Genomic DNA, 23,049 nt, shown 5'->3' with positions numbered 1-23,049 from the left:
CATCTGAGCCACCAGGGAAGTGGCAGAAGGAGAGGGGGGGACAAACTGAGAGAGTAGCATTGAAACATATACATGGCTGCTGCCGCTGCTGCTAAGTCGCATCAGTCGTGTCTGACCCTGTACGACCCCATAGACGGCAGCCCACCAGACTCCCCTGTCCCTGGGATTCTCTAGGCAAGAACACTGGAGTGGGCTGCCATTTCCTTCTCCTATGCATGAAAGTGAAAAGTGAAAGTGAAGTCGCTCAGCCGTGTCCGACTCTTAGCGACCCCATGGCCTGCAGCCTACCAGGCTCCTCCATCCATGGGATTTTCCAGGCAAGAGTACTGGAGTGGGGTGCCATTGTGTTCTCCGAACATATACATTACCAGATATGAAACAGATAGCGAGTGGGAAACTGCTGTATAAAACAGGGAAGTGATTATCCTCCAGTTAAAATTTTTCAAAAAAAGTAGGTTGGGGAAGGCTTATTGACTGGAGTGACATGTTGGCTGGATCTGATGGACATAACAAAATCTCTCTTATAAGCAAGGGGCAAATGGGCCCAGTGGAGGAAACAGTGCAAATAAAGACAGATACAAGAGAGCAAGAGATGTGAGAAGAAACATTCCAAGGCATAAAGTGTGAGTACAAGTTAGGCACATGGAGAACAGTCAAGGGTGAGACTGGAGACACAGGCAAGGACCGAGTCACAGTGCCCTTGGAGTTCATCCTTTCTAACACACTGAGCACCTGAAAGAGGCTAGTCCAAAATGGGATGTGTAAAAAAATATGAACTGTCTCAATAATTTAAAAAGTTGATTACAGGTCGAAGTGATAATATAGATATATTGGGTTAAATAAAATATTATGAAGATTAAACTTATCAGTTTCTTTTTAGTTTTTAAGTGGGTCTACTAGGAAAAAAATATTGTAGGACTCCCTGGTGGCTCAGAGGTTAAAGCATCTGCCTGGAATGCAGGAGACCTGGGTTCGATCCTTGGGTTGGGACGATCCCCCGGAGAAGGAAATGGCAACCCACTCCAGTACTCTTGCCTGGAAAATCCCATGGAGGGAGGAGCCTGGTAGGCTACAGTCCATGGGGTCGCAAAGAGTCGGACACGACTGAGCTAGAAAATTGTAAATTATTTATGTGGCATTTTATCCCTCATGTAATAGTCCTTGTGGTTGATTCCTCAATAACCCTTTCATCTCAAGCATTTAAACTAGTAGGGATCTCTTTTCTCCGGCCAGTGACTAGTTTGGATGTGGGCATGTCACTGACACAATCCAGGCCTGAGCTGGGAAGGAAAGATGGCAGGAGGAGTTCCAGCTACAGATATCTTTGCCCCAGAAAGGAGACAGATAGAGACCAGAACTCATTTTTTTTTTTCCTAAGATGTGGCTATATAACCAGTGACACAGAGAACCACTGCGGCCATCTTTCCATGACCCAGGGGATAAAGCAGAGGACGGCAGAGTTTATAAATGAAGTAAAACCCAAACCCCTTGTTGATATCATTGAGCAGCTTTATCAACCAACCTTGGAGTTCACCCTTCCTCTGAACTTCCTGTTATGTGAGATAACAAGATTTTTTATTATTTAAGCCAAAATGAGTCAGTTTTTCTGTTAGTTGTGGCCAAAAGCATCTTTGCTAATACACTCCATTAGACTAAAGGGCAAGGAAGTATATGTATTTTCATTTAGGACTCTAGCACTGTGAAATTCTGTACATAGCCTATAATCTACAGTGTGACAGTACTGATCGGTGGGATAGCATATACTTAGATAGTATGTGTCAAGTACTTCTCTTAAATTTTACATTACTATACAACTGTAAGGCATTATGACACAATTACTCAAGTGAGTGTGCAAGTGTGAAAGTCGCTCAGTCGTGTCCGACTCTTTGGGACCCCCACGCATTATACAGTCCATGAAACTCTCCAGGCCAGAATAATGGAGTGGGTAGCCTTTCCCTTCTCCAGGGCATCGTCCCAACCATGGATTCTTTACCAACCGGGCTATCAGGGAAGCCCCAATTACTCAAAGAGACCTGTAATTAGTCAGAAAAAGAACTATAAACAGGATTTAATCAAAAGTAGAAGAAAATACTCCTAAGATTTGTAAATTCTCAGTTTAATGGTTGCCCTTTCGTTGAGAAGTCTGCCTTGAATTCTAGTCAAAGCACACGTATCGAGAACAACTACACTTGATTTTACTAACCTGGAGATAAACCCTTGAAGGCAATATGGCAAGTGAAACAAGTAAGCAAATGGTACAGCCTCTACCTCATCAAGTTATCAGAAGAATTAAAGAATGTAAGTTGGGTCTAGCACAGTATCTAGTACACGGTAAACACATTATATATAAATCTGGTTATTGCTCAAACTAGTGGTAACCCATGGGGAGCAGGAAGGGAGGAGAGGCAAGCTGGGGGTAAGGGATGAGGAGGTACTAACTATTATACATAAAATAAATAAGCTAAAAGGATATATAGTATAAAACAGAGAATATAGCTAAATGTTTTATAAAAACAATAAATGGAGTATAACCTTTAAAAATCGTGAATCACTATGTTGTACACTTGAAATCACACCTCAATTTTTTTAAAAAAGAAAATAAATTTGGCTTGTGTTCCTTTTCTTTTGTAAAATCATCGATTTCTAAGATTCTAAGTAATGTGTTAAACATGCATTGTCATTTGCTCTGTAAGATAATCTCAGTGATAATGACTAGAGGTCAGTTTACAGCAAATACAAGCGGACAGGTTACACGTCCTTGGGTAGTTAGCGCTTCATTAGATGGTTGATTTATTAACTCATTCTTTTAGTTATACAAAGCAGGTGAGTTTCAGAGCTAATCTGAAAAAATTAAGGTAGGCAGTGGTAACACTGTTAACCAGAAATTAAGCTACAGTATTTGGACTCATCTTGCTTACCCAGTATTTGTGAAATTGGTGAGATTAATAATGAGTCTGAATGAAAATGAATAAAAAGAAAATATACAGACAAGTAAGGAAGTTTATGATTTTGAGGCTGCGACAGGTGACTGATGTAATTCAAAGAGACAGAGAGGGAGAGGCACTCAGTAACATCTTGGAATGATATACAAAGATGCAGAAGGGTATCAGGCCAGGAGAGAAGACAGATAGCATCTTCTGAGTTATACCAAGACAGGATATTCCAAAAATCTTTCTGCAGTATTATTTTTGCTTTTACTAATATATAGTCTACAATAGAAATTTAATTTCCAAATAGGATATTCTGAAAAATACTGACCAAAACCCTCACTAGCTCAATCTTAACAAATAAGTGTTTTTTTTTAATTCGACTTATGAATAAGGATGATGGTCCTTGAAATCACCATATGATCTATAAATTTTAAATTCTGCAAGATGACTGGCCCAGAGAGGACTGTAATAAGTTACCTAGCTTATTATAATGGAGAAGGCAATGGCAAACCACTCCGGTACTCTTGCCTGGAAACTCCCATGGGTGGAAGAGCCTGGTAAGCTGCAGTCCATGGGGTCACTAAGAGTTGGACACAACTGAGAGACTTCACTTTCACTTTTCACTCTCCTGCATTGGAGAAGGAAATGTCAGCCCACTCCAGTGTTCTTGCCTGGAGAATCCCAGGGACAGGGGAGCCTGGTGGGCTGCCATCTCTGGGGTCACACGAGTCGGACACGACTGAAGCAGCAGCAGCAGCAGCAGCAGCTTATTATAAGGACTGTTACAGCAGTTATCTTTGGATGCTCCAGTATCTAGTGCAGGATTCCAACACAGTTGTTAACAAATGTTTCTAAAACAAAACTCAACACCTATAAATTTAAACTATATTTATATTCTGGACAATTAAACATTCTGAACTAATGTGAATGTATAATATCACATTTCTTACAGTGAATAAGGCAAACACATGTAGAACATTCTCACTCAAACAGGTGGGGACCATCAGGCAGATTCCGCCCTGAATGAGAATTCAGAGTTCCCAAGTGGGAAACACTGGCCTATAGACCCTTTCCCTAAAGTCAGATAGGGGCAGGCTAAGACCAGTTTTCAGAGACTAATAATTATTCTAGGAGGCCTTAATCAACCACTGGTATTCAGAGGAGCTCTAACCCAAGCTATTAAACACAGCACGTTCCCAAGGTGGACCCAACACTCAAAGAACATAGGAAAGGGGATGACATCCTTCCACGTTTCCCTGGGATCAATATCACATGAGTAACTGATAAAATAATGAGTCTGAGGTTTTTTAAAGTTAGGTTTATTGAGGTGTAATCTGCATATAGTAAAATTTACCCCTTTGAGTGCACAGTCCTGTGAATTTGACAAATGTACACAGTCGTGTTTCTATCACTACAATCAAGATACAGCACATCTCAATCACCCCCCAAAACTCCATTAAGATATATGGTCAACCCCTTGCCATCCTCTGCAACAATCAATGTATTTTCTATCTCTATAGTTTTGCCTTTTCCAGAACATCACATATATCACATCTATAGAACGTAGCCTTTTGAGTCAAGTTTCTTTCATCTATTATGATGCAACTGGCCACAAGCCCACTGAGGCTGGGATAGAGTGAAAAGGAGAGTGGCAGGATTTGAAACTGGAGAGGTAGTGGGGCCACATCACGCAGGAACTTGGGAGGCCATAACCGAAGTTTTGGGTTTACAACAGGTGCGATGAGAAGCCAATGGAAGTTTTTGAGCAGCTGAGCAATATGATCTGAATATCTTAAAAATAATTTTGGTCAGCCAGTTGAGAGACTTATGTAGTGGTCTGGGTTAAAAATGCTAATGACTTCAACTAGAATGGTAACGCTGGAGGTGGTGAAAAGTGTTCGGATTGGAGATGTAATTTAGAGGAAGACAAGTTAGGACTGGATGTAGCACATGAAGGGGAGAGAGGAGGCAAGGATGCTTCAAGGGGCGTGGCCTGAGCGACAAGGCAGATGGTCACTTACCAGGATGGATAGAAGTGAAAGGAGATAAAAGATAACAAGAGGGAAGAGCAGGTTTGTGATGGGGGAAAGGGAGAATTAAGAGTTCGGTACAACTGGATATCACTAGCATATAGATACTGAATCTCTTCCCCAACTATTTTCCATATCTATATTGACCTTGATAGAGAATTTCACTTACTGTCCCCCATCCTGTTACTCTTGGTACAGAGAGAGGAATGCACTGGTATACCACACATTCAGTTTCCACTTTACTGGGTTTCTAGAGTTACATTTATTTTTATTAAGGAGACAAGCTGTAAACTCTACTCAGTATTCTGTAATAACCTATGTGGGAATAGAATCTAAGAGCAGATATATGTATAACTGATTCATTTTTCTGCACAGTGGAAACTAATACAACATTATAAATCAACTAGACTACAATAGAACTTAATTTTTAAAAATGAGGTATCACAGTGAGTGAAGTCTGTACTAAGATACTTGATGACGCCGACAGTGTCAATCTAAAACAAATACTTGGAGCTCCAACACCCAAAAAAGAAGGAGGAGGAGGAGAGCTGTAAAGGGTCAGGCTAGAGAAGTCTTCCATTTCTCACCCTCATCTTCTATATACATAAGAACAATCTGAGTTTCCTAGGAAGGACTGCTGCAAAATTTTACATACACTCTTTTTTTTTCCAAATACTTATTCTCTTGTTCAACTGCAGTGGTTCAGATGAATTAAGAATAGAAAACACTTATTAAATACTAGTAATTTTTCTTGCTTTAAAGTACTTTCCTGTTGTCTAGTATTTACAAAAAAAAAAAAAACAAACAACACACACACAGAACGAAATAGGTGAAAAAGCATTCAGTGGCCCATCTTTTCACCTGATGAGTCGGAGCCTACGCTTTTGGTATGGTGAGGGGAGTAACTTTTGCTCAGACAGACCCTCGGTATAAGGAAATGGCAACACAATGTAGAAAAGCCAGAAGACGCGGAGCAGAGGTTTACTCGGTGTCTGCTCTCCTCTAGGAGCCCAATTACCCAAGCACAAGGCAGGTGCACTGATCACACCCCACCCCCACTTTGCACCTCTGAGGCCACCAAAGCAGAGTGCTTGATACACAGGATGGTCATTCTAGTCACGGCTCCATTTATGCATCTGTCTATCTGCCCATCCATTTGACGTATCTCCTAGAAATCTTTTTTTTTTTTCATCTTAAAATTTCATGTAAATTTGTCACTTGTAATGTAGTTGTATTTCCTTTAGTATAAAAATCTCTTTATTTACTTACCACTGAGTAACCAACATTCCAGATAAATGTAGAATAAGACCACTGTGTATAGTTGCGCAGGCTGTGCATGACACATCATGACTAGGAGGGCATTTGCACTGTAGTTTCTGTGGATTTGTCTATTATGACAATTTTCTATTGCATGCTTTTCAAGTGAGAGGTGTCTCTCTCTCTCTTTTTTTTTTTCTAATTTGTAAAAATGCCTTATGGGCTAACTGTAGCCCTGCCACTTGGTATATATATCCACATATATGGACTTGGTACAAGCCTGAACCAGCCTCATTATTTGACTCTTGAGGAAGCCAAATTCCAGAGGTGAAGAGACAAGGTCCCACAGCTAGTTCACAGCAATGTTGGGTTTGATTCTGGTCTCCATTCCCAGTCCAATACTCAAGCTACCTCTACTAACAGTGAGCTGCTCTTCTCAAGTGTGCAGGTTTCTGAGAATGCTTTTATTTATTTGCTTTGCCTAAGGAGAGACCTTTGCAGGATGGATATCTCATGCTGCTGTTGCCCTTTGTTTTTTTTGGCATGAGTGAATATATAGAGTTGGATAAGCAGCAGATAGACTTCTTGAAAATTATTCAGAGGGGTGAAAGAAGTGGAGTGTGTGCTCCATAAGAGCAGGAACCATGTCTACCATTCATACCTTGCCTCTGTGGCACCCAACATATAGCTCAGCTACAGTTTTATACAGGGAAATACAAAACATTCCCTTTTCTAGGTCAGACCCTGTGCCTCTGAGCCCTGCTGCGGTCTCTTCTGCAGCTGGAGCTAACATCAGTGCTGAGCCCTGAGAAGCAACTGGAGAGACCTCTAAGCTGCTTCCCAGACTGGCATGCAATTATCTGTTAATAACTGGCTGGGCTCATTCAACCAAGATCACAAAGACTACTTAGAGCATTGTAAAATGGAAGCACTAGAATGAATCTTGCAACTCAACTAACTCAACTCCCTCACTTAGCATCCCTGGAAACAGAGTCCCAAAGAGACAACAGTAGTATTCACCCAGGTGGCTGTAGCAGCTTATGTATGCTGTGGTTAGTAACTAACACTCAGATTAGTTATAATTCGATTATTGCTCCTTCCAAAACACAACAATGCCTTGTCACCAAGCAAATGATGACTGGAAATCCATAATGTCAGGGACATCATGAACTAGAAAGGTATGCCCTTAGGAATGTTTTTCTTAGGTCTTGTTTGGGCTAGACAATAAACCATGTATTTGAGAAGATAACACTATTATGCTCTTTTATTCTTTTCATGCAAGGATACTACTTAGAAAAGAAGAGTATGGCAAGACTATTAGAAATTCTGAAATTTACGGAGAAAAGGATATGAAAGTGTGTTATGAATGTTCCGCATGAAAATGGTTAATTTAAAAAGCACAGCTGGTTAGTCATACAGTAAGCTCTATATGTCTATTTATTTTGACTCCAAACTAGAAATTCTGTGCCCTAGATCATTAGTTTAGTCTAATCTCATGATTATTTTAATTGAAAATTTGTATTATAAACAGGATGCATTCTCAAGCTGCTGTCTAAACAATCAAAGGCATTTGTCTTTTCAGAAAATACACTTTTCAGATTTTTAGCTTTATTTCAGAACTAAAACTTTTAAAAGTAAAAACAACACTGGAACATCATTTTAATAATATCCCAAGTTATGAGAATAAATGGATGGTTGTAAAAGTTTACTCAGTTATTTTATATTCTGTAACATGAAACTCTCTTCAATAGAACTAAGTCATATGTATCTTAGTGAGTTTATCATAGTGAGATTCCAGTGTTATCTATATTGTGTTGCTGACCCTTCTTTCCATATGTAATTATTAAAAATAAAAATAACATAGGGCCATTACTTCTTCCTTATAAGAGAATTCTATATTTAATAATGCATCACAAACCAGAAGTCTAAAATAATCTACATCTCCTAAGATACCAGGTTACCAACACATACACACACACACACACACACAGAATTTTGATTTCTCAAAAGTCTAGTAAGCGGCCCTAGTGGCTGATATATTAGGGTAAGCAAAGCTGTATGTGTGCACATAGCTTCCACTTTGATGGTCTGGGATGTTTTAGCTGGGCCATAGCACAGCAAAATGGTAGTGGCACATTATACCTGGTCATGGCTGGCTTCAATGGAGCTTCCAATAGCATGGAAGGTCATCTGCACAGGGGCTAATGTCAGACAGGTCACATGCTCTTTGCCACTCTGTCTATCACAGTAGTGCACCTATAACAGAACACACGCAAGCTGCTGAACGCCACCAGTAAGAGGGAGCCAGATGCAACTGGTCCTTTGCAAAGGTTCTAGCTTTCAAGAAGAAATTCACGTAACTTATGCAGAACACAATTCAAATATTTAAAACCTTATTGGGACTTGAAGATCTATGGAGACTCTATTAATTTTAATTAATATTTTTATATTAATATTCTTTAAAAGAGTTTTAGGAAATGCTTTGCAGAGTGCTCTACATTAGTACAGCCAGAAGAAAAATGCACAACTAAATGCTACACTCATCTGTTTTGTCCAACTTTTCATAATGCATAAAGGACTCTAGGGTCAGCATAAGCCAAGTTCATTTGAATCCAATAAAATTTTGTCAACCTGAATTTTTCTCATCTGCCACTTGATTGGTCTGACATTCTTCTATTTCTACATTATAGTCTCTATAAAACCAATGTTATACACACACACACACATATACATATATATATATATATGTATGTATGTATCTCAGTATACCATGTTCTGTCTGGAATTTTGACATTACAATCAAAATGAATTAAACTGAAATGACTTATAATGTACAGACCAAAATAACATTACTATAATATTATTTTTCTTTTAGTTGAATACAACCAACCATTATTAAAACCATGTGTAAGACACTCTATCAGAGGTAAGGTATGAGGGGTGGGAGTAGGGGAATGTGAGTCCATCTGCCCAATGGAAAAATTTCCATCCTTCCGTTTATCTACTTTCAAAAAAGTTCTATCAAGCAGTGTTTAATTCTAAGCTAATAAAGTAAAAATAGTTTTGCTTTTGTGATAAATAAACATACATATATATATACACACACACACAGGTATAATATGGATCTGACAGAAAATGATGATATAAATCCTCATCTAATGGTTTAATAACATTTTTAAACCAGTAAGGTTAAGATTCGCCATTAGTGTCCCTTAAGGCAGGGAAACTTCCTAGAATCTATAAAAAGTAGTTTAGGGTTCAAATCAAGTCAACATACAAAGCTTTGTTTCCAAAGCACTTTAAAGATTTTGTTATAAAAATATTTTTTCCAAATTAACTTTGGGGAAAAGGATTTGATGACAGTTTGAATTCACTGTACCTCCTGAGCAAATTAAAAGTTCACTCAGTGTATGAGTTCAAGAATGTGGGCCTGTTGTTTACTATGCAGCAGTGAAATATGAGAGGGCGGGGGGCGAATGAAACTTACCACATAACAGGTTTATGCAAAAGTCAATCAATGGCGACACTATAATAGCTACAGCTCACAACCATTTATGGTATAGTTAAAATATTATGTCTGATATAGTGCTATCATAAAACATGCTTTTTAAAATGAAATATAATCACCTTTTGACATCAATTGAAAGACTATATGAAAGACAAGACACTCTCCCAAATACCCAAATTGATAGTGAACATGCTCATAGGTCAGCCAACTTACTGCAGCTTTATTTTTTCCTTCTAGAGAAATGAAAATTAGGAAGGACAAAAAGAACACAAGACAATTCCAGTCAAAAAATAAACTTCAAACTTCATTTCCATCAGTGGCTTGGATACTAGAACTGAAAGATTTAACTTTCCTTCTAATTCACCATGAGCCTGCAATATCCTGTAAAATATTAAGACATCCTACAGACATTGAATATTGGCAGAACAATACATGTAGGACTAAATGAAAAAGAGTCTCAGCAGAAGCCAAAGGGATACTCAGGCCAAGCAAAGTGACATTTACCAAGAACAAGGTTAGGGGCATGGACCACTGGTAAAGTCCAAAGAAAACATAGCTGCCCTTCAGGGACGGAGGGAACTGGGAAAATCATGTAGCATTTTACAATAACTATAGATGGAGTATCACTTTTAGAAATTGTGAATCACCATATCGCACACCTGCAACTTACATAATATTGCACAGCAACTATACTTCAACAAAGGAAAAAAAAAAGTAAACATCATTGACATGGAAACCAGTAATGGATGAAACTAGGCTAAGTGTTAGCCTCCTCATTCTGCACGGCTACCATCAGAGGAGTGACTAGGCCTGAAACAGGTAGAATGTGGAGGAACATGTCTCAGAAGCAGATCAAGTCCCCAAGTCCACCAACCACAAATATTCAAAGGTGCTGGAGTATGAGGAAGACAAGAAGAAATCACTGTATACCTTCCTCCCCTATGCGTCTTGAGCCAACACAGACGGCTGGCAGTGGGGGAGTGGGGGTGGGGGGTGGGGAACATGGGCTTGTAGTTTTACACTGAACTGCACTAAATTTTTCAAAACTAAAGGTGACCAGAAAACCATGGGATTTTCCAAATACAAAAAGAAACACGAATGAGAGACATGACTGATCATGGGGAAAAGTGGTGGCTGGAGAAATAAAATCATTCCATGTTTATACCCTCACTGTACTGAGACTGCTCCCTCCAAACAGACAAAAATATGTAGAAAAAAATATATATATAGGAAACTACTGCTTGAGGACATGATTTCAAATTAAATAAAAAGTTACAATATACAGACAAAAGGCCTTAAGAAAGAATCATATTTTATGTAATCAATCACTAATAAAACAGGTTGGATATGGCTCTTCAGTTATTTATTCTCTTCCTGGACATAGAAACATTAGAGTTCATAAAACTGTGAATTTCTAAAGGAGACTAATGTATGAATGACATTTTAAAATTCATCTTTCTAACTCTAAAAATGCTTCCGATGATTCAAAGCATTAGCGAAACCAGGAATCTTAGAACTCTAAAATAATTAGGGTAATAATATCCCACTGCATTCTACAATGTACAAACCTTCAGGATTGATGGGTGAAATATTTCTGCTACAACAAAACAGTTGTTTCTACAAATGTGGCCCTAAAATTTCCAATGTACAATGATAATATTCCAGTGTCATAGATCTTGATTTTGATCAAAGAGAAATGAATAAAGATAATTTTAGAAAACTACAGAAGTCATCTCCTATGTTTATTTAAGATTTACTATTTATGAATCATATCATTTTGCTGTCTTTTGCATTCTGAAATGTACACAACTCATCTTGATTCTTACACTGTTGTAGCACTAGTTCTGGATTTATACCACCATTGACCACAGCAAATTGACATTTTGTTTCTTTCTCTTGGGCTTACAAAAAATATTCCACTAAAAATAATGGGTCAGAAATTCCAATATGTGCAAATTAAATAATGCAGCTTCCTTTGAAATCTGCAAATCTATAATAATTTTTATGTTAAAATAAGTTTCCTAGTTTGATTTGTAATCACATAAACGCAGATGAGATGTTATAATTGTGCATTCTGTTAACAATTTCCGCCAGTCTAGAGATTTCTTCTTCTTGAAAGAAGAAGTGATTTGTGTCTGAGACTGATACTCATATAACTTAAGAAATAAGAATTCAAAGCTCAATTTGTGATATGTTTAAATGGCAAATCTTGATTTGATTTGAATAAATATCCTCATTCCTTAAAAAAATGAAATAAGGGAAAATACTATAAGCTATAAAATAACTTACATAAAAAGCTAGATAGTGAATTTTTTCATGCCCTTCTGAAAACATGAGGGACCATTCAAATGAAAAATTTTAATTCTATACCCCCTACCTCTAAAAAAAGTTGAATCAAATTGTTACTTGCAGAGATTGAGAAATTCCCTAATGTCGGACTACTATGTTACTAATTTCATCAGGGAAATGGTTAATCACTTGTCTGTTACATATTTTTAATGGTCACCTGCTGTGGGACAAAAATGAAGAAAGTGTAGAAAAGGTCCATATTTAAAGAAAGCTGCTCAGCAGATCGTTAAGACAAAGGTCTGTACATTGACGTCTGATAATTAACATCATCACTGTGTCAAGAAAACATGTTTGATGAGCACACTTCCCATTCATGAGTTTACTCCACAGCAGCAGGCAGAGATCACATTGTAGCTATTGCCTCCAAGGACGGGTGAAGACAGCAAAGAGCCGAAGGGTGGCAATTTAGTACTAGATCTTAGAATACTCAAAACATGCTTGATTCTTGCAGTCTGCACACTAGCTGTACAAAAGATCTAAATCTTTATTAACATGAAAATCAGCACATTCTTGGCAAAGCATAAAACAATACTCCTTGATAAATATGTAGAGTTAATTGGCAATAAACATTTCTCAACTACACCTTTTTTTTTTGGGGGGGGGGTTGCTTCTCAGGTGGCCCAATATTAAAGAAACCTGCCACTGCAGAAGACGCAGGTTTGATCCCAAGGTCGGGAAGATCCCTTAGAGAAGGAAATGGAAACCGACTCCAGTATTCTCGCCTGGGAAATCTCATGAACAGAAGAGAGGAACCTGGCGGGCTACAGTCCATGAGGTCAAAAGAGCTGGACATGACTGAGCAACAAACACTTTCACTTTCCCAGGTAGTAATATAAATCCACACTGTTATCTGTTTATAACTAACAAATTTATAAGTGATAAATAAAAGAAGTTCCCCCAGAAAAAGTACTTAGAATGATGCCTAGCTCATAGTTATCATTAAAATAAATAATAGATGATATTAGAATAACACATCCCATAATAATGTTAAAAATTAAGATACGACATGATGTATAATTATTTCCTCAATACTTTTCATAACTAAAGTCAAGTCCTTTATAACTAAAATGTAAACATATATTTAACGTGCTCAGTCATGTACCAGTGTTTTAGCTGGATGAGTAATCTATTTTACTCTGCATACAATATGCTTGACACATTAATGCCTCTAAAGGGATAAGTGAATGAATGAAATCACATTATACAGACTGAGCCTCAACTTGTAATTATCTTTTCTCTCCTTTGGAAATTCTATGCTTAGGAAAAGATTTGAAAATTACACGGCTTTATTTGGTATACAAAATGCAGCAGTGATTTACAGATTTATTTCTAGTATAAAGTCACACAAAAAAACTGTCTTAACAAATGCAACAACAGATGTGTTCCCAGTATTATTAAGACAGATAATTGCATTCTTACTTTAAGTGGTGAGTTTGTACATGACACAGATCCTAAATCTCTGTTCACTCCTTTTCTGCTTCATTGACTATGTGAAGGTCTAAAGAGGCAGCCAATTAATATGTAAATTATACATACACACACAGAATTATTTTAGTTTTACATCCCTGGTGGCTCAGACAGTAAAGCGTCTGCCTACAATTCGGGTGACTCGGTTTCAATCCCTGGGTGGGGAAGATCCCCTGGAGAAGGAAATGGCAACCCACTCCAGTATTCTTGCCTGGAAAATCCCATGGCCGGAGTAGCCTGGTAGGTTACAGTCCATGGGGTTGCAAAGAGTCAGACACGACTGAGCAACTTCACTTTCACTTCCATCAAAACAAAACACTACATAATTTTTAACAGTCAAGTACACATCTACTAGAGAAGAAGTTCCTCTCTTCTATAGTTTGTACTCCAGGCTTTGATGCACTCACACACGCCCATTTACATATGTAAAACAAGCTACATGAAAATCTACAGGCTTTGCAAAGAAATAACTTCTCAACAAGGAAAACTTTCTCCAAGGTCAAAGGAAAATAAGTTATATAGGCACTCTGTATACCCTGATGCTGGGAAAGTTTTAAGGCAAAAGGAGAAAGGGGTGGCAGAGGATGAGATGGTAGATAGCATCACCAATTAAAAAATTATCAAATAGAAATGTTAGATCAAACAGATACAATGTGCTGTGCTTAGTCGCTCAGTCATATCTGACTCTGTGACCCTATGAACTGTAGCCTGCCAGGCTCCTTCTCTATCCATGGGATTGTCTAGGCAAGTCTACTGGAGTGTGTTGCTGTGCGCTCCTCCAGGGGATCTTCCCAATCCAGAGATCAAGCCCCAGTTCCAAAAAGAATAACTGAAGTGAAAAATTTGTTATATGGGCTCAACAGCAAATTGGAGAGGACAGAGAAAAGAACCAGTAAATCTGAAAATAAACCAACCAAAGTTACACAATCCAAAGACGGTGAAAAACTGTAAATAGTCTCAAAGACCTCCAGGACAATATCAAAAGGCTCAACATATACATAACTGGAGTCCCGAAAGGAGAAGACAAAGAAATGGGCGAAAAATTTTTTGGAAAGGAAAAAACAGAAACTAGCCCCAAGTCTTTCAAAACTAATGAGAAACATTACGGTAATCTAAATAGCTAAATGAATCCCAAGCCGGATTAAAAACAACCCTAGACATAGCACAGCCAAACTGGTGAAACCAAAAATGAAGAGCTATCTTAAGAGCAGCTAGAGTAAAACAACACATTACATATATGGTACAGAAACAACTTGTTATCCTGCGGGAAAAACAGATTTCAACTCTCACCCATACCATACACAAAAAATTAAATGAATATCAGCATTAAACACAAAAGCACAAATCATAAAGTATTTGGAAAAAAATCAGAGAAAATCTTTGCAACCTTGGGGTAGTCAAAAATTCCTTAGATAGGACAAAAAAAGATAATTTATGGAAAAAAAAATTGAACTTCATCAAAATTGAAAACTTTCCCACTTTTTAAAAGATGCCATTAAGAAACTGAAAAGACAAGTCACAAGCAGGGAGATAATATCTGCAACAGAAACGATCTGTATCTAGAATATACAAAGAAAACTCTGATGACACAATAATTTTAAAAAATCAGTACCAGAAACTAAGAAAAAAATGTGAACATTTCACAAAGACAGAAAACTGGCCAACAAGCACAAGAAAAGAAGTGCATATTATGGGTCATCAGGAAAACACAAACCAAAATATCAATGAGACAGCACTGTATCCTTCATAGAATAAGACTCATATCAATGTATGAAACCCTCATACAGTGCTGGGAGGAAGGTGACATGATTTGTTGTTGCTTTTCTTGTTAAATCTCTAAGCTGTGTCCGACCTCTTTTGCAACCCCATGGACTGTAGCTCTCCAGGCTCCTCAGTCCACAGAATTTCCCAGGCAAGAATACGGGGTGGGTTGCCATCTCCTCCTCGAGGGGATCTTCCTGACCCAGGGACTGAAGCACGTCTTCTGCACTGGCAGGTGGGTTCTTTACCACTGAGCCACTAGAGAAGCCCACGCAATATGACACAGCACACTGAAGGAGAACCTGACAGTTTCTCATCAGCTTGGAAGGACACTTACCATGTGACTCAGGAATTTCACTCTGAGGTACTCTTTTCAAGAGAACTGGAAACCCTGCACAAAACCTTGTACATGAATAGTCACAAACAGCTTTATTCATATTAGCCTCAAGCTGAAAACAACGCAAATGTCCACCGACAGATAAACTGATAGTTTGTGGTATATGTGCATGCAAAGAACTAGTTCTTAGCAATACAAAGGAACAAAGCGCTGATATGCACAACATGAACAATCGCAAAAACATTACAAGAGTGAAAGAAGCAGGAAACAAAACTGTCTGTTCATGCTGTCTGATTCCATTTTTATGAAATTTTAGGCAATACTAACCTAAGGATAGCCTGGTTGCCACCAAGCCACAGAGAGGTGAGAAAAACAGGCTACAAAGAGGCAACAGGGAATTTTTTCACAGTAATAGAAATATTCCCATCTTGACTGTGGTTGTAGTTACACAGTGGCATACATTTTTTCAAAACTCATCAATCTATGTAACTAAAATGGGTGTTATTTATTGTGTGTAAATTATACCTCAATGCAATCGATTAAACAATTAAAAGGTATAGTTATTTGATACACTGATACAACAGCTGGCAACGATGTCATTGCTCAATACCTCTCATAAATAATCATAATTAATCTCCCAATTAATTTCCAATTAATTATTACCTTAGGAGACTAATCATCTGAATTTATCCTGTGTCCAGATGTGACTGTGTACCCTTCCACTGTCCTGTTCCCTTCGCCCCGGCCATATTCCACATCCCACTCCCATCAATCCCATCCTGATGTCGGCTCCATGAGGACAGGACACTTGACTGTCATTTACACTATATCCTTAGTGCCAAAAAGTACATCCAGTTCACAGCAGATGCTCAATAGACTTCAGCTGACTTAATGAATGAACCAGTCCCTTAAACTGTTAGTATTCATCGGGAACATCTCTGAGGTCTTTGCCCACTTTTCTTGGGTCAGTCTTACCTACTTTTATGGCATCAGTTACATCTGCACACCAAAGACTTTTGAATATCTGTGTCGTATGCCCTCTTGCTGTTCACCAGAACCACTGACGAATGCCTACTAGACCTAAGCTGTCTTTGAAAGTCCCAAAGGCAACTCAAGTTCACCATGTTTAAAATGGAACTTATTAACCTCCTCTAAGTTTATTCATCACATTCATACTAAAAATAGAACCTTTCCTGAAACATTCATACTATCTTCCTACTTTATTCTCAAATTCTTGGAATGGTCAACATATCCTCATAGTCTCTAACTACTCTTCAGTGCACTGAATCTAGCTTCCCTCCTGATCAGACCAGTGAAAGTACCCTCACAGAAGTCAGCACCAGAGACCATTTAATCGTCTTATCTGTACCGTGGACACCTGCACCTCCACCCCACTCCTCTACAACCACTGTGTGCTTGGAGCTCAGTTGTTCTGACTCTTCCTGACCCCACTGACTGTAGCCCGCCAGGCTCCTCTGTCCATGGAATTTTCCAGGCAAGAATACTGGAGTGGGTAGCCATTTCATTCTACAGGGGATCTTCACAACCCAGGGATCAAACTCGAGTCTCCTGCATCTCCTGCATTGGCAGGCAGAATATTTACCACTGCACCACCTGGGAAGCCCCAACAACCATTAGCTTTGCTTAATTCAATCTTTGCTATTTTTCTACTGAATTCAGGCAAAGTCACTCTACTTGGTCTTTCTGCTACCAATCTTTTTTTGTCTAGTTCCTCCTCCACATGCCTACAAAATTATCTTTCTAAAAAAAAAAACCAATGTCACCATCCTTTAAAAAAGAAGTTGGTGGTCTCTAACAGCTAACTTCAAATTCTCAGCAACACATGTCTTTTCAGCTTCCTTGCTGACACTTCCGCTTTGAATTCTAAGCATTTCTAAAGCACGTGCCCTTTTATGTCTCAAGTACTTACCTCCTTCTGCCCACAATTCCTTTCCTTCTTAGAATTCAGCTTAAGAATCTATGTACTTCTTAAAATTTATTCACAAGTCCCTCTGCTATGGATTCTTCCTAATTCAATCGGTCAGAGCTGTTTATTCCCACCCATTTTTCTTACATGGCTGACCAATACCTCCCCCGATCACTTACCACATTACACCTATAATGACATTTATTACATGAGGAAGGCATTTCATTATTTCCTGCAGTATATGGTAGCATGTTACATATTTACTACAAATGTGTAATTTTTAAATTAAATTGTCACACTATGTTCAAAAACTGATCCCTGGAAGCTGCATACAATTGTAATAGTGGCCAATCAATCTTCTGTGTTTTATTTTCCTGTCTGACCCCAATTTGACCATAACACTTCCTGTGCCCACTGCTTAGTATGCTACCTGGCATGTGTAGGTACTTATTAAGTATCTGCCCAGAGTGATTAAATAAATATTCAATTTATTTATTAACTAAATCAATTCCAGTATTCAATAATATTTTATAAATGAATTAACTTCATATCCATCTATTCTTCACATACATTCTTGATGTATTATCTACTATTTCTAGACTTTTTGAAGTTGTGGACTGTGTATTCTTCTCCAATTGTAGTCCTTGTTTCTTCAAATGTTCTCTAGCAGGGGTCCCCAACCTCAGGGATCTAATGCCTGATGACCTGAGGTGGAGCTGATGTAACGATAATAGAAATAAAGTGCACAATAAATGCAATGTGCTTGAATCACCCAGATACCAGCCCTTGATCAATCCATGGCAAAGCTGTCTTCCAGGAAACTGTTCCCTGATGCCAAAAAAGGTTGGGGACCACAGTACTATAGGACTTGATTCTGAACTTTTATTGTACTTTAAAAAATACTACTACAGATAAAAACATTTTAGAAGCTTTTCAAACATCTCTTACTTCTAACAGTTAAATCTGCTTTTTGATGAGACTATGTGAAGACAGAACTTCCTTGAACCTGAAATCTTCCAAGGATTAGAAGGAACTAATAATTCTCTATGTGAACATGAGTAACCTGCATTACTAATAGGATGTTTTATTTGTGTAGTTCCACAAATGCGTATTTACATCATAAAGTTGTATCTCTGAATAAAATCTAAAGTTCCTTCCAGCTCGAAAGACAACTCTTAAATGACTCAGACTCAACTGTGTACACAGTAGAGTGCATGAAAGAAAAAAGAAGTGAAAGTGTTAGTAGCTCAGTCATGTCCGACTCTTTGCAACCCCATGGACTGTAGCCTGCCAGGCTCCTCTGTCCATGGAATTCTCCAGGCAGGAATACTGGAGTGGGTAGCCATTCCCTTCTCCAGCGGATCTTCCTGAGCCAGGGATCAAACCTGGGTCACCTGCACTGCAGGCTGATTCTTTACCATCTGAGCCACCAGAGTGGAAGGCATAAATAAATTTATTAATGCAATCTATGACTAAATCAAAGCAATATCCAAAAGACCACAGACTACCATAAACACTAATCCTACCTTCAGGAATCAGGCTTCAAACACTATACAATAGTTGGATTTAAAATAAAGATTTGTAAGCAAGAAGCAAAAATGTACCGGCATTTCTGCTGTGTCATAAAATAATATGCGTAATGCCTCTTTCACTATCTGATACATAACAAGGCAGTCAATAAATGTCAGTTTCATTTCCTTGTTTACTCATGTATCTTCTAATATCCCTGGCATGTCAGAGAAGTATTTTTTCAGTGTGCAGATATCTTTACATGCAGCATTCCACATACTGCTCTCTTTTTCTCAAGAGTTGTCCTGGATGAGAAGAGAACAATACATTTGAAATTTTAGACGCTGTCATTCATGAAAAAAAAAAAACAAACAAACAAACTTCAGCTGTAGCTGAATGCTGAAGAGAGGAAAACAGACCATTTCAACATGACTTAGAAAAAATAGGTGTCCAGCCTGACATGATGTAGTACCTGACAGGTACTACAATTAATCTTCCGTTACTAAGTTAAAAATCACATCATTGCCAACCATTTCTAGCAAAGGGAAATGAAATTCACCTTTAGATGAAAAATAATTTCCTTTTCTTCAACTTGATTGAAGAAATGATTGTTCATTGCTTTTCAAATAATTTCAAATAGAATTCTTGAAATCTCTTGCAATACAAACAAAAAAGGCTACAGATATTTCTAGTTGGGGATAACACATATGGCAACTATTTTTTTCTGCACATCAGTGGCTCATTTCAGATCCACATCAAAGTCACTGTGTTAGGACAGCTCTTCTATGTATTACGCTTTCTTTGAAATGTGTCTTATTATGTATATGCTGGTGTATCAAGGCTCAAGAGTATGTCTATCCTGATTACATTCTGCAGTGACTTAGGGTAGAGTTAGTCTTGAATAGTTTATGTGGTAATAATAGACTATTTTGTATCCCTGGTGGCTCAGTGGTAAAGAAGCAGCCTGCCAATGCATGAGATGCAGGTTCAATCCCTGGATCGGGAAGATCCCCTAGAGAAGGAAATGGCAACCCACTCCAGTATTCTAGCCTGGGAAATCCCACAGACAGAGGAGCCTTGCGGGCTACAGTCCATGGGGTACAAAGAGTCAGACACAACTTGGAGACTAAACAACAAATGGACTATTTTATTTAAGTCTTGCTTGATTCTTAACTGTTATTTATCACACTATGTTTTTATATGCATCAGGATTTCTTTCTTCAAACGTAATATTTTTCTCTAAATAGTTGGAAATTTCAGCCAAGTAAGATGACATGTAATTCTAATGGTTTGTATGAACTATAGTTATGTGAAACGTATTGACAGTTTGTGTGCCCTTGAGGTTTTGGCCAAGTATATCAAACTCCGAAGAAACCAGACAACAGGTCAGTTTGCAGGTAATAGGCTGCCCATTTAAAGAACAAACCTGAGTTTTAGGGTCACCACAGGAAGACCAAAGACTTCAGGAGAATTCTTCCAGTTTCTCCAAGGTCTTTGGAAAGTTGAGGCTAAATCCAAGAGGGCTTTGTAAGAAGTGACCATAAATCAGAGCAAAATCTCTTGACCCCATGCCAAACCCATAAATGTATTTTGCTCATTGTACTCTGAGTAATTTCTCATCACTTTATATACATTGTGTAACAGTGCAGATGAAAATTTGGGCTCAGAAGTGACACGGTAAGTTATGTTTCGAGGATAAATTAGAAACGGGGGAAAACATTTCTAAGTGGAGGAGTATATGTCCATGCATGATTTCTTTCTCCATATTTTCCTATTAGAAATCTACAAAATTTTTACTTATACTGGTTTTTAAAAAATAGACCCCTTACTCCAAAAAAACTAGCCACAAACAGCCTTATTATAAATAAAAAAAAACTCTGATTATAAATACATGGATTACAAAAAGTGAGGTATAGGGAAAATAAGAAAAAAGAGAAAGGACAAACATTGATTCTCGAGTTGGGTAAGCCCCACGCCCCATGTCCCATCTCAGTGTAAACTGTACTAAGACCAAACTGCTGAAATATGTTATGTCATACACGCCTTTAAGAGAAGCCCATAATCGTAAAAGAAATCTGCTGTAATCATACTAAACTTCAAAAAAGAAGACATATTAGTTGAAACGTATTATGTTTGAATTGTACTTAAAAAGAAAGTTTTTAATTAAATAGATACTTCTGAGCCTTCTACTGATATTCTCATCTTGCTAAAAATCACACCAATATCTAAAACTCACAATAATGAAAAGGCACCCCGCCCAGTGAAACATTCCCTGTTTTTTATAAAATAAATATGGTTTAACTAAGATACTAAGTACTTTCTTTACACTCTTTATATGAAAAAAATAAATCTAGTTTTTTATATTTCACTCCGGAGGTTTTAAAAACAACACTGCTCACTGGATGATAATCACAAGGAAGGGTACAGACTAAAAGATTAAAATTAAACCCATCTAGAAAGGATAATTTACTAAAATAATTCATTTTAATTTCCAGTCTAATTTTTCTAATGACTCAATTAAACAATGAAACTGCTTACAATTAATTATACAGAGAGATTTCTAATATAATTAGTATGAAAAAACATATTTATGATGCAAAAACTCAGAATAATATAAATTATAACACAATGAAACAGAATCTACTTCAGCTCAAAAGTTGATGAGCATTTCAAAAATGTCTCCTCCATATTAATTTTCTTTAAAAAGCTGAATGATTTTGAAACATTTTGGCATTATAATTAGAGAGTATCAAGTATACACGAAGGAACCCTGGACACTAAGGTATACCCGTATTTCAAATGAATTTTCTTAACTTTCATAGAAGTTAAAGAAGCATACTAACTGGGCTGGACAAAGCTGGAGGTTCACAGAACTGCTGATATAAAACTTTTCTTCCCTAAAAAGTAATAAGTCAATAACATTCAAGTTCTAAAAGAAAATTAAAAAAAATACTAAATAAAATTTCAAAAAATTAATATTCATTTATGATAGAAATCCAAAAGCTTGCATCTAAAATGTGATTAAAAACTTTAGGTTAGCCCAAGCAAGGATAAAAGAATTACTGAGAATATGCAAGTGTTCAGTCATCTTCTGACCTGCGGAGCCAGCTTTATTAATAATAACTTTAATTGTATAATAATTTTAATTATTTTATAGACTTAAGGGAAAGGATGTGAGCTTAATACTTGCATTCAGTAAATAAGCTTTTTGTCACTCAAATTTCAGTTAAAGAGTGGGTAATGAAAAAAAATTTAAAGTTAAAACAACATAGTTTTCAGTACACTAATATATTTTTTACTTTTAATACAATATAGCTGTCACATACAATGGCTCTGGTAGGCTTAAATCAGATGTCAATGGGCACAGAAGGCCAGAGAAGAGTTTATACAATATTCAATAAGCAACAATATCTATTCAGTGTACAATAACAAAATTTTAAAAGTACTAACCTTGAGACACAGAGAAAGAATTTATTGTTTTTAAGTTCCAGAAATAAAAATAACACAATAGCATGGAATCCGTAACAAGCTGGCCCTATCTTTTCTAAACTATGGTCCAATTAAAACATTTAAGAAATAGAAACAATCTACATGTTTTTCTAGCAGGTAAATACACCTGAGAAAGTTACCTATAAAGAAATAGGCTTTAAAACTCTTAACCACAAAGACTCTTCTACTGTGACATTATGAGGATGTGCTGGGCACCTGTCAGGGCATGGAGCCATTTCCCACAGTCTGTTCACCACACAGCTGCAGGTTGCAGCTTGTCAGCAACACAATATTTCATATCAACACCAAACTCGTTTGACCAAAGAAGCACAGTAATGTTTCAAACCGTCTGCTTATATTCATTAGTATGTAAAAATCACCAAACACAATTTGGAAATGTTTACTAACTTGTCCATAAATAAGAGTGTATTATCTCAGCATAAACTTTAAAGAAAAAAAAGGGTCTGAGTAGTCAGCCCAAATAT

The 23,049-nt window shown here is 37.5% G+C and overlaps 1 protein-coding gene across 15 annotated transcripts in view; it reads right to left on the bottom strand.

The window, feature by feature from the left end:
* Nucleotides 1-23,049, bottom strand: part of STAU2 (staufen double-stranded RNA binding protein 2) — a 313,509-nt gene that overhangs the window by 119,516 nt on the left and 170,944 nt on the right. For 12 of the 15 annotated variants that reach the window (XM_018058411.1, XM_018058409.1, XM_018058410.1 and 9 more), the window contains one exon: nucleotides 8,360-8,473. The exons of the other annotated variants lie outside the window; for them this stretch is intronic. In XM_018058411.1, the coding sequence (XP_017913900.1) occupies nucleotides 8,360-8,473 (114 nt within the window). The remainder of the gene's footprint in view (nucleotides 1-8,359; nucleotides 8,474-23,049) is intronic. 15 annotated transcript variants of the gene reach the window in all.

Source organism: Capra hircus, chromosome 14 (assembly GCF_001704415.2).
Source record: "Capra hircus breed San Clemente chromosome 14, ASM170441v1, whole genome shotgun sequence".
NCBI lineage: Eukaryota > Metazoa > Chordata > Mammalia > Artiodactyla > Bovidae > Capra > Capra hircus.
This window is presented reverse-complemented; position numbering and strand designations above follow the sequence as displayed.